Below are 12,303 nucleotides of genomic sequence, written 5' to 3'. Positions count from 1 at the left end.
GCAGATCATGGATTGGGATAAAGTGAAACCATCACTACACTACATGTGTGCTTATATTAAGCTGTTACTCGTTTATTGTTTAGGGGCCATTTATCTACATAAGAATGAAATGAACCATCCCTTGTTCTGTCATGTTAAGTGTTTGTGTGTTATTTAAACTACAGGTTCAGAAGAAGATCTTCATAGAAAACATCATCCCAATAATCACTTCTTTGAAGTCTTTGTTGGAACAGACTAGGATTCCAGCTCTGAGAGACCTCATGAACTATCTCCGGGTAAGGAAAGACTTGTGATTTTCTCTCAGGTTGCGAATTTGGAAGTGTGGCCAGAAGTAGAACCCAAGGTAGAGCCCTGCGTGGGCTGTTTTTTAATCCCGCTCCTGTCCTGCCCCACAGTATCCACTCCCACCCGCTCCTACATTGTATCTTGCATTTTTATTCCGTTCCCCCGGCAAAAACCTTAGATCTTACAAATCCCACAAGAGAGACAGATTGCCACGTGCTACTAAAAAAATAAACAAAAAATTGTCAGTTTTTAAAATATTTTTATACACACACACACACGGAATTCAGATACAATTTTTACCACTAAAAAAATAAAACAAATCTTGCTTAAACCATGTAAAAAATACTTTAACTCCTGTTATAATAGACATCTGAGTCTCTCTTTTTATCCCTTGCTTAAATTTAAGTATTAAAACCTTTATTTAAAAAAAAACCAAACTTACTTCAGAGTGCTGAAATTCTGTTTATGACAAACTGGTGATTGATTTAGTGCAAGTTACCACCCACCCAATCCTGCCCACAACAAAGTATATTTTTCCTGTTCCCGCTGTTATTTCCAGTCTCACTGCACGGCTCTAACATCATATGAGGAGGTTTTGAAACCCAGTGAAACGTATCGTACAGCTTTGTAGGGTAAACCATTCCTTTCCGATAGCCAGGTTGCTCTGGTGGTGATGGGAGTACAGAAGAGGGCTGCGTACATTAAATAAAAGGCTTCCCTCTGTGGAGTGGGCAGAAACCTTCAATGTTCATAACAATGAGTAGCATTATAAAGTCATGAATCAGCAGTAGACCTCTTTGATAGACACTCTCTTTCATTTAAACAGAAACAGTTCTGCTGTCCCAACTAGCGTTTTCTTTTGGACTTTCAGAGCTATGATGTGAACATGGGCAGTAAGTGCTGGTCAGCTGAGATTTTAAGATGGGGAAGTAAAATAAATTGACTGTTGTGTCTTCCAGGAAGTGATGCAAGATTATCGGAATGAAATCAAAGACTTCTTTGCGGTAGACAAGCAGCTCGCAGCTGAGCTGGAGTATGACATGAAGAAATATGAAGAGCAACTGGCCAGGGAGAGAGAGATGGGAGAAGGTCAGACAGAGGTCATCAATGTCATGAACACAATACAGGTACTGGCTTCCACCAGAGTAAGGTGTATGCTGCAATAGCACCCAGTGGTCATACAGCTTATAGCTATAGATCATGCTAGAGAACCAGTGGATACCACCTGACTGGTTTTTCTCTATCTTTCTTACCACTATAGTTCCTGCTGACCAGGGCTTTATTTTTTTAGAGGCATTGATAACAGTTTCTAAAACCCCATCCAGACAAAAACCCGTACCTCTCTCACATCCATAAATTCAAACAGATCTTCCAATCTAATATACTATGTGCATTGCTCTGTACTTCCACAGTCAAAATATCACTCGTCAGTTTCAACTTCACTTTCTAGGCAATTTCAGTTCCTGGTTCTTTGTTCTAGAACAATCCTGCAATGTTTGTTTGCAAGCTATTCTCAGGTATGTAAATCCAAACCATGCACAGTGTTTATACAATCAGAAAACTCATGAAAACCTTTGTCTACACAGCCTGAAAAGTTAGGGAGAACATTTTTTGTACAAAACCCAAAACTGCAAGTCTAACTTGAGAGCATCCATTTGAACTTGCTGGCTGTGGCCAGTCCTTTGCTAACTGGCAAAGTTCTTTCTCTCCATGGGTGTTGAGGAACTGGCAGCTGTATTTCTCACAGCTCCTTCTGTGATAGGGACCTCTCTCCCTACATTACACCTTGTGAAGGGAACTGTGTCACTACTGAAATAACTCACCCTTGACTAGAAATAGCTAAATTATACGTCTCTTCAGATGTTGTAGGACAAGACTTTCAAAAGTGATGAGTGATCCTTAGCGCCTCAATTTCTGACTACATAACATGACATTTTAAAGGCGCTTGACTTTCAACTCATGCCATTGAAATTGAGACCTCTTTTAAGATGTCAGGTTGAGCACCCAGATTCACAAGTGATTTTTGAAAACCTTGGCCTGTAGATACTGCTCCTTGGCATTAACCAGACACATTGTATACATAACATGATATGGTGTGTGTGTGTGTGTGTGACAGTCATGTAAATTACATGCCTAAAACAATGGAATTATGGCAAACCCATTTCCCCTTCTCTTCTCTAGCAGTCCCCAAGTTCAGACACAGCGGTACCTCCTAGCGGCCACAACAACAAAGCCCAGTCACCTGTTGCTGAGAGACGGTCTTCGTCGTCTGGGTCTCCTGCTTCCCCTTCTCCATTTGGGTTTACTACACCCAGAGCTGGCATTTTGAAACAGCAGCCATTTAGACCCAGGTATGGATTGCAAATGTACAATGGGTTAGAATGATGCTGTGCAGACAGGCATTAGGTAGTGTGTCAAGGCTCCAGAGCCATTGCATTGCCTGTCATCTTCTCTTTGCTCAGCTCAACAATGTGAATACCAGCAGTAGTTAGACCCTGCTGTTTCACCATAGCCTTATCTTTTGTGTTCTCTGTGAGTGTGTGTGTATGTGAGAGAGAGAGAGAGAGAGGTTGCTGGGGATTTGAAAGTGAGTTGGGAGTGAGCAAGATCTTCCCTACATCTTCTCATCTGGAGTGACTTGTAGAAGGAAGCTCCTTAGAACATTTGTGGCTTCTTTTGCCCAATAGGCAGATGTCCCTGAGCACGCTTGCCATCCTGAACTCTGCCAAGAAAGCCATGGAAGCCAGTAACAAGCAGCGCAGCAAGAGTGTAGGAGGAAGGCGGCTTTCTTCTCCAGCAAGCACAAGCGACAGCAAGCAAGGTAAGCAGCCAGCAGCAGGCTTTTGCCCATTATAGAGCAGGTTTAATGTGGAAGCCACTTGGTTGTTTAGACCTCTGAGCAGGAGGTGTGGTTGTAGAACTGTCTTGGGGAGCAGCTTTCTGTCCTTAACTTTTTTTTTTCTTGTTACTTTTAGTATCTTTGTGTAGCCTAAACCAACAGTCTACTGGAGCGAACGTTTCCCTGGTGGGCCGAGCAATCAGTACTCCTGACCGTAAGTAACCCAACTGCATATGTTCCACGCTGCCCAAGAACTCCCTTGTTTGTACAGATGCACCAATGTAGCCCCCACTGTAGTGCAGCGGTAGTCAACCTTTCATTACTGGAGAGCCACTTATCTCTGGATTATTATATAGCTATATTGCCGTGGTGGCCAAACGAAAGTCTTCGAGAGCCACAGCATGATGTCCTAGTGTGGAGTCAGTATATAATAGGGTCTGTGCTCCTGGCTGATAAATGGAGGGAATAGTGGCTCCTTTTTTCTCCCAACTTCTGGGCTGCTGAGGAGGGGAGTTTGCCCTAGTTTTTCCTGGCTCATCATCTGATTGGAGTGTTCCGTAGACTGACCTACATCTCCCAGGCTGCCTGTGCTGTGCTGTTGCTCAGCGCTGCTTCCTGTGATCATCTGAAGCATGAACCGAGTACCACCACACTAGAAAGGATACCTGTTCGGCATTTGCCTTCGGTTCGATGAAGAGTCCAGTTCAGGGCCCAGCCGAGACCTATTCTATCACTGAAGGTGTTGACAAGCTGCAATAGCAGAAAGATCTTTGTACAATTGGCTTGGATCTGATAAAGTGGTATTAATAACCTATGAAGTGTTCTCAGAGAGTGAGCTCTTCTCTAAATAAGAGCTGAAGTGAGTGTTGGGGAAGCAGTAATCGTTTTGTTCTCAGCTGTGGAAACAAGCTATGTAAACTGCAGCAGTAATGAATTGGGAGAACTCTGATACACAGGTCACTCATAAGTGTCTCTCTGCCCATTATGTCTGTGGCAGCTAAATTACAGCCTCACAAAACCTGACCTTGAAAAATTTCCATTTATTGGAGCCATCTCTGATCTAGTTCCTGTGGGTTACACAATATCCCTTTTGTGATAATAAAAGACAGTTGATTATTCATTTCTTAAGACTTTAGAAGTATCCGAATGACATATGGCAATACAAACGCTCCCCGGGTTACGCAAGACCCAACTTACACAAATTCGTACTTACGGAAAATGTTCCATAAGCCAGAAATAGGACTTTCGAGTTGCGGAAATTTTTGCGTAATGTACGGGTATACATTTCTGACTTGCGCAAAATTCGAGTTACACAAGGCTTTCTGGAACGGAACGATTGCATAAATCAGGGGGGCGTCTGTAATCCAAATCCCTCTGATCATCTAAATGAGGCAAGCATGTGCAGAGATAGTGGGAAATGTGGCAGCCCACTTCCTGTTATCCTTTTGGAGGAGACCGCTGGGGTAGTTCCTGGGTGGGCAGTACAGTGCCAGAGCCCCACTTTTGTACAGTTCATATGTACTGGAGCATGGATGCAGAAGAGACTATGAAATGTTACTGTGCTGAGCTGCCTTATCAATCCATTTAGTCTGCTCTCCTTTTCCTTTCCCACTTCTGAATTTCTTTAGGGCGCATACTATACCAGTCGCTCTGCGTGTGGGATCAACTTCCTCACCCTCCCCCACAAAAATAAAGGAAACTCCATCTTAACTGTAGCAATGACAGGTCGGCTGTCATTAAACAGTTTTGGCTTGATATTTGAAGTTAGGTGTGAACGATTGCCTGTACCTCAGTTGTGTAGAAATACCTCGTGTGCACACAAAGTGGGTATTCACATATCTGCATGGCCATTTAGGCAGCAGACTGGCTGCTTACATGTGCAAATATCTGATCTCCATGTGCAAACAGAAGCCAAGCACAGACAACTGGTTGCATTTAATGGACAATCTGACCCTTACCCATTGTGTATTCTCCACTCTTTTATGCTTGTTCTGTCTGTCTAGTTATCTACATCACACCAGTCCACTGGGCTACCTGAGCACTTAACGCTTTTTGCAGATAAGATGTTGTCTACTGGGATGCTATCCAGAGCCGAAATCTTTCCTTCATCGACTGCATGTCGGTCTCGGGGGCTTGCGCTGCTGCTCCACTTAAGAGCCATATGCTGTAAAATGGGGAGAATGTTAATCCCCAGTGGCACCAGGCCTAAAATCCTTCTTTGTTTCCTGGCAGCCTGTGTTCTCAGCAGTGACAAGCTGTACAGTGCATTATCGCTGCTTCAGTTAATCTGTACTGAGGTGTCTGCACGATGGCACCGGGCCTTGTTGGTTGTTAGAGGATCAGAGGAGAACATATTTCTTTCTCTGGTCTGTCATTTGTAAAACTCTGCAGATGCAGTTCTTTATAAATCACTTCTGACTTCACATGTTGAGAGGCTGGCTAGCAGATCAGTCTCTGCCACCCTTGGGTCTTTCTCTCATCTATTGCTTGCTCTCAACAGTGAAAATGGGTAAGAGGGCCTGGGAGAGAATAGACTACTTCACTATGAAATGTAAATGCAAACACCGGCGGTAACACTACATAATCTATGGGTGGCTTCAATAAAAACAGGGAGTGTGGAAAGAGTTGTTGGTAATTCTGTTTGCCATTTCGCTCTCTCCCTCTTATACTAAAAAGCTGTAGCATCCAGTAAAATGAGGCAGGTGTAGTCGTTTGCCATATGTGAAAACCACATTACCTTAAGATAAGGCTTTCACTGCATAAAGTCAAGAAATTCAGAGGCCAGTTTCATGAGTCAAAAGCCAATCCAGGCAAGATAGATAAAGCTGGACAGCAATGGCATGCCTTGGTGATTCCCTGATTATGGCCAAAGGCAGCTGGATTGTGGAGTCCTAAGGGTACCAGACAGCAATGAGAATTGCTGAGAATGAGCCTGAGAGGCCAGAGACAGTGTCTGTATGCTCGATGCAGTGGGATTAGGAAGTATACAGGATCCTGTCTTTGGATTCAAACGCAGCAGTCTGGTGAGTGTCCAGCAGGGGGAGCTCGATCAGGTGTGAATGAGATGGTGTGGACAAGCAGTTGTAGATTTAAGGAAAGGAGAACTCTCTGGTAGCCCCCAAAGCATGTAGGTTCCTTCAAGTCTAATAGTGAAAAACAGATTATCATGAACACGTGTATGTATGTTACCTTGAAGATTGAGGCACAGGCTTGCGCTCTATGCTTCCAAGACAAGAGGGCAGCTGGTGCTTTTAGAATGGCCTTGAATGACCAGTTCTTTGGCTTCCGGCTATATAGACTTCTAAGGATTAGTGTAGAGATCTACTGTAGGAAATGGAGGTATTTTGCTAATGCTGCTAGCTTCCTAGTAATCACTATTCACACCGACTTGAACTTAAGGTTTTTTTTCCTAAATATTAAAGAACAAGTTGTACGGGGTAGTTAGGCTTTTAGCTAAACATCTACAGAGTTTTATTAATTCACTTGGCAATATGTGCCTCTATCCTCCTCCTGAAGCACATGCAAACCTAAAAATACTAACACAGGCTATGACTTTACTACCCGGAAGGGATAGGGATTTGCCTTGTTTAGGGTCATTGCTGCAGTTCCTACTCCCAGGCACACAGTATGAAGGAAATTTTTGCAGAAGTTCTATCAGTATTAGGTATAAACTTGACTGTGGGCAGTGAGGATGACCAATCTCATTGCATTGCCTTTATTCTATGCAAAAGATGAGCTGATACCTGGTTCAGTGGGCCAGAAAGAAGCATGCATGCTTGTGTGAGTTGGGTATTAAGGGATTGTCTTGCCCTATGGCTGCATTACAAGCTGACTGCTGATCTGTGTGTTTCTTTCAGAGACCGTTGATAACTTGACCTTTGGGGCTGGGGTCAGTTTCATCAGCCTGACGCGCACACCTGCTTCAGCTCAAGGCAAGTTATTTTCATGCTCCTAACTTTTAAAAGAAAACCAAACCAAAAAAAAAAAAAAGGATAAAATGTGCGTGTTTAACTTGTAAATGTCGCTTGCAGAAAAAAAAGGATCCCAAGATCAACAAAAAGATGTTCTCTGTCTGACGTCACCTGATAAGCCGTAAGTTCAACCCAGGCCTTAGCGACCAGTGGCTATAGTTAATACCAGTGTCTTTTTTTAAAATAAACCAACAGTCATTGTTTCCTTTCTGTAGAGGGCCCCTGCCTCGTCAGTGGAAGGTAGAATCTCCGTCCAGGAGAAAAAGCAGCTCAACTGCAAGTCTAAGGAGATCCCTTCGGAAAGCTCCCCTGAAACCAGCCAACTGATCCTTCCCCATCCACACAGTGTGTAGTTCCGAAACGCTCTTGTATAGAACCTTCATCACGTTGACCATGAACTACTCCTCTTCCCTTTACAGTTATAATTATGGATCATTGTGTGTACAAGTGTCCCTCCTTATCCCCCTCCATTTTATTTGTTTATATTCACACACGCATACAAAAGTTTGCTTTGATTTACAAACTGGAGCAGTTAATGACAGGCTTTGCTGTAGGACAACTGGGAGTGCCAGGAAGCTGCAGTATCTAGTGATGGCTGACTATTCACTGCACAGGACTTAAGGCTTGTCCATTTTGAAACGTAAGTCTGTCTTGGCCATAAGCTCTCGCCCATTGTAAGTGCAGCCATTAGGAATGCTGGCTTGGTTGAACCTGGTATGTTTGTCACAGCTTGTTACCTTACATGACTGGAATGGCTATTGGCTTAAATCATTCCCTTGGTGTCATGCTGTCCCCTGTTCATAATATTACTAGTTTCTATATTTTCTACAAATCTAGAATAGCTTGACACTGTCATACCTGTAAATCTGATATAAATGCAAGTGATTAAGGATTTATGTGTAGTGAAAGGTCCATTCTATGTATATATAGCCTTCCTTTTCTTTCCTAAATGGAATATTTCCACTCTTGGACGAAGTTCTTATTTCCAGCTGTTACAATTTTACGAAAAATAAATGTTTAGAGAACAAATTCCACCCACCTCTCCGTTTTTCTTGCTTTGATAAAACCAAATTATTTTCTTCTGTTAATCTCTAGCCTTACCGCATTCACCTTATCTCTTGCCCACTGCTTTTGTCTCTCCCATGCCTACATTGAAGCTCTACTGTTCTGACAGTCACCCCAACAGCCGTTGTGCTCATCCATATAAATACTTGAATTCCTGTGGGATCCCCACCCATTAGAGCAGCTGCTTGCAGTGTCCCAATCCTTATGATCACCCATTCTCGGGGCTGGTGTATATGACAGCCAAATAAAGCCTCTACCACCAGCCGGCTGGTGTGACTTACGCATACATTCAATGCAGCTGTTGGAACAGCAGATTTTGAACATGATCTTATTCATTTCACTGAAAGCAGGTTGTGAGTATTTTACTGAGGATGGTAAGTCGTGTTGAATTTTAATGCTCAGTACAAAAACCCTACTTTGTTCTATGCAAAACACAAGTGTTAATGCTGGAACTGCAGTTAAGGTTGAAAGCCCAGCCTTCTTGGTGCCCAGGCATACGTGACTGAGATCTTCCAATGCTCAGCTTCAAAACTACTGCACTACCCTTGCATTACATAACTTGTTCTGTAGATCTCAAACTCTAAAACTTACATGACAATGCATTTCACTACAACCCTCCGTAAGCATTTACTTCTGTGCTAATAAGGCAAGGGCTGCTCCAGCACAAAAGGAAACTGAACGACTGAAAAGGGAGAGGGGCAAAATTCAACTTCCATTTTTAACCTTACTAATACAGTGGTCACTCCTAGGATTCTTCTTAAAGAACTTCAAGTGGGGTCAAATCTTAATCTCAGAATTAATGTAGCAAGATGTACAGGGTTAGTTCAAGTGGTTTTGAATGGAAGAATGGCTAACTATGACCACCTCCTTTTTCTTTCCATCCTACTTACATCCCTCCACCTCAATTAACTAGGCATATTAAACAGTAAGACATCAGTGAATTGGTCATTATACTAAGTCTAGTTCAAATATAAAGCTTTTCAGAGGTTTTCTTGAATTGTCTTGTCCATGAACAGAAACAGGTATAGCCCATCAGGCAAGGATCCATCTCTTCTCGAGAAGAAATGGGGGTTGAAGAACTGCCCACAAATAAACCAATTTGATGTAAGTATTTACATGTGTTTTGTAACACCAGTTTAGTTCTTTGTAAGTCACCAACTGAAGTAAACAAACAATCTGTCAGAAAACTGAAGGAATCTTTCACCCATTACACTGAATTCAAAGCAAACACAGATTAGGAATAAATATGAATTTTAAAAAAAAACAACGCAAGGATGCTTTAATACCTTGATATGTATGTAAAACATTCTTGGCAAAGTTAAATGTAATACATTAGTACAAACCGATAGATTAAACTATTTACAGCAAGTTCTGTAAATCAAATCTGACGAGTTAAGTCTTGGGGGTGGGGGAAAGAGGGCCCTTCATCCCGGTAGAGATGCCACTGTCACATTTTTAGATCTGAAAAATAAATCTCTATTCTTCACCATGCAAAAATCTGCAAGCTGAGAAATCCTGACTTCAGCAGAAGGTCAAGTGTCAGACCGTGCTCCCCACAGTGCCAGAAGCTAGCTTGACTCTGTAAGCTTTTTCCTTTCTCCCCATCTTAATGTTCTATAAGCAGCATAGAAAAGGAGTAGTGAATAAAACTGGAGGGTAAAGGAGCGTCTTAAAGTATGCTGTTGTCATGCTGACTACGGGACAACATGCAACCAGTGTACAGGAATACCTAGTTGTGGGTGAAGAGCACATCTTAAAGGTAACCATAAATCAATTGCAAAGTGTCAGTCCCTCTGGATAGCACACCCCATCTTTACCTCCATCTACGATAGCAAAAGGAGAAAGTGGTGGGACTATGTTTAAATAAATGAAGCAATGGCATGTCCAACAAGGCCCCAAAATCACTTAATAGGTGGTGAAAAGTCCAAGGCAGATTAATACAGAACATGAAAAAAATAACACTGACAGTCCAAATTGTCAAGTATTCAAAATACTGTATGCATCAAAAGTTAAGACAACTCAATTTGTTTGAAATACAAGAACACTAAATTATGCTACATTAAAAACCATTCTTCAACCACAGCACAGAACTGCTCTACTGTTGCATTTAAGTATTTCATATTTAACATTTGCCCAGTGCCGCAAGTGTACATTTCTGAAGAACAAGGAACCCTAAATGATCCCTTAAAGCCAAGAAAGTGGTAGCATCTACCAGCTGAAGAAAAGTAGCAGCTAGCAGCTTGAAAGCACTTTTGTGTCCAGCTCGTTGCTTTCACAGAGCTGGTTTCCCCGCTTCCGATGCAATCTCAAAATTCTGAAGAAACAGTGTAGCTGCCACAGAGTTAGAATGAATTTAGAGAAACTAGCAGAGAGATTTATCATCTTCAGCAACCATTAGTCACTCTGTCACCTGGTCAGAACTTAATTCAAAAACCGTCACAGGATATTTCTTGCAAATAAGCATTGGTCTTTTGCAAGAAAATAGTCGTTTGAAATATAAAATTGAATAGCTCCTGCCTTGAACTTACAAAAAGGATCCCTGAGTGACTATGTTCTATGTCCTATTAGACCTCTCTTGGGAAGGAAAATGTTGAAGCTAGCTTGGGAGAAAGAGGCTGCTTCTCTGTCCGCAGTTCATAAAGTTGTTTGTGCTGCACTCTGCAATAATACTGATATTCTCTGACAGTGCTATGCTGTAGCAGCATTTGAGCTCCTGGCTGCGGTTTAAAAAGGACTTGTTTTTTAAAAAAATAGCTACGTTAAAATAACACTGTTGGCATAACGTATTTACATTTTAAATAGAAATGTTACCTTCGCTGAAGTAATCAAAATACATCTTTGCAAAAATTTAGAATGCAGAATTCTACAAAATCAATGGGGTCTGTAGAAAAGCTTGAATTCATCTCAGTACCATTGTGGGAATCAGCCCCCGAGAGTGGTTTTGGCTTTAAATTTCATAAAAGGGATATCTTAATGCTAAGGATCTCGGCCTCCGGTTTTAGAATCTTAAAAATAGCTCCAAACAAGCAAGCCTGCTTTGTGCAAATTAGAGTTGAAAGCTGCCTGCATACAGTGAGTATTTTATGTAAAACTGGACAAAAGCAATCCTTTTGGAGTGAAGCTGTAGATGTGGAGAAAACAAAATTCACCACTGCTGGCAGAAGGGCTGTGACATTTAAACCAGTTAGTTGCTTGTACTATATCTCCACCCACCACTGTGGGTTTGACTCAGATTCTGGCTCTGCACCTGCAGAACCAAATCCTGATGGGGGTTCCTAAAGTCCACAGAAATGAAACATTTGAGGCCAATGCGACATGCTCAACAGGGGCCAGCTAGTGAGATCAGTAGCCTGCATGGCTCATGCTCAGGTGGGGCTCTGCAGGATTGACGTGATAGCAGTTCTGACAGCTCAGCCTAGCAGGCCTTTAAAAATAAAATGATACAAAGAAGGGCATGAAACCCTCACTTGTGAAGTTGGCAAGAGCCCAGGACAGTTACAACTGTAAAGGTTGCTAGCCAGGCTCAGGCATTGTGCAGCTAAGCAGAAAGTTCTCCCCTTTTGTGGATAAATCTTATTTAGAATCTATTGCCACATCAGCACCTTTTCTCTATCAGGTCAAGATGCCCATTTACCTAAAGCTTCTCCCCTGTTTGGCTTGGACATTCTGGCTGTGTATCTGCACCACAGGGAGAAGGCAGTTCCATGAGCATCTGCAGCTCAGAAGGCTATGGCTGTGGAGGGGAATGCTCAGTCTTGGAAAGGGTAACAGCTCCTCCTTAGTACGAGGAGAGATGTAAGTGGTCCAGGTGATATCTCTGGGGGAGGAAAAACACTGGTTTGGAGTGAGCGTTGTTAACTTTGGCAAAAGAAAGTCAAGTTTATGTGTTTCTAAACTCTTCGGAGTGCACTTTGTTCATCTTTTTGCTCTTGCTTTGAATTCCTGGAGGAGGTATTTCCATACTTGGTCTGGCTGCTTTGCAATATCCTTTTGGCATTTCAGATAACAAATGACGATTTGTGTCTGAAGTCACCCTGCAATGAAAGAGTGATGTGTGTAGCCACATTCCCCAGTGGTGTCCAGGCACGTCATTTTGCCCACTCTCCCCAACCCAAATATACCCTTGCAAAACAGGTGCTATTT

At 42.4% G+C, this 12,303-nt stretch overlaps 2 protein-coding genes across 3 annotated transcripts in view; one reads left to right on the top strand and one right to left on the bottom strand.

Annotated features, from left to right (window-relative positions):
* Positions 1–8,129, top strand: part of NCAPD3 (non-SMC condensin II complex subunit D3) — a 49,934-nt gene extending 41,805 nt beyond the window's left edge. Inside the window, exons 28-35 of one of the 2 annotated variants that reach the window (XM_037882302.2) lie at positions 165–275; positions 1,245–1,412; positions 2,467–2,636; positions 2,973–3,106; positions 3,261–3,338; positions 6,982–7,056; positions 7,156–7,216; positions 7,311–8,129. In XM_037882302.2, coding sequence (XP_037738230.1) covers positions 165–275; positions 1,245–1,412; positions 2,467–2,636; positions 2,973–3,106; positions 3,261–3,338; positions 6,982–7,056; positions 7,156–7,216; positions 7,311–7,422 — 909 coding nt within the window. In that variant the 3' untranslated portion in view covers positions 7,423–8,129. The remainder of the gene's footprint in view (positions 1–164; positions 276–1,244; positions 1,413–2,466; positions 2,637–2,972; positions 3,107–3,260; positions 3,339–6,981; positions 7,057–7,155; positions 7,217–7,310) is intronic. The other variant, XM_037882303.2, reaches the window with a different exon arrangement.
* A 1,278-nt stretch (positions 8,130–9,407) lies between these two features.
* The window catches only part of JAM3 (junctional adhesion molecule 3), a 39,636-nt gene continuing 36,740 nt past the window's right edge, over positions 9,408–12,303 (bottom strand). The window contains exon 9 of the mRNA XM_037882304.2: positions 9,408–12,194. Within this exon, the coding sequence (XP_037738232.1) occupies positions 12,159–12,194 (36 nt within the window). The 3' untranslated portion in view covers positions 9,408–12,158. The remainder of the gene's footprint in view (positions 12,195–12,303) is intronic.

Source organism: Chelonia mydas, chromosome 22, assembly GCF_015237465.2.
Source record: "Chelonia mydas isolate rCheMyd1 chromosome 22, rCheMyd1.pri.v2, whole genome shotgun sequence".
NCBI classification, from domain to species: Eukaryota; Metazoa; Chordata; order Testudines; family Cheloniidae; genus Chelonia; species Chelonia mydas.
The sequence above is the reverse complement of the archived record's forward strand: the minus strand, read 5'-3'. Positions and strand labels throughout refer to the sequence as shown.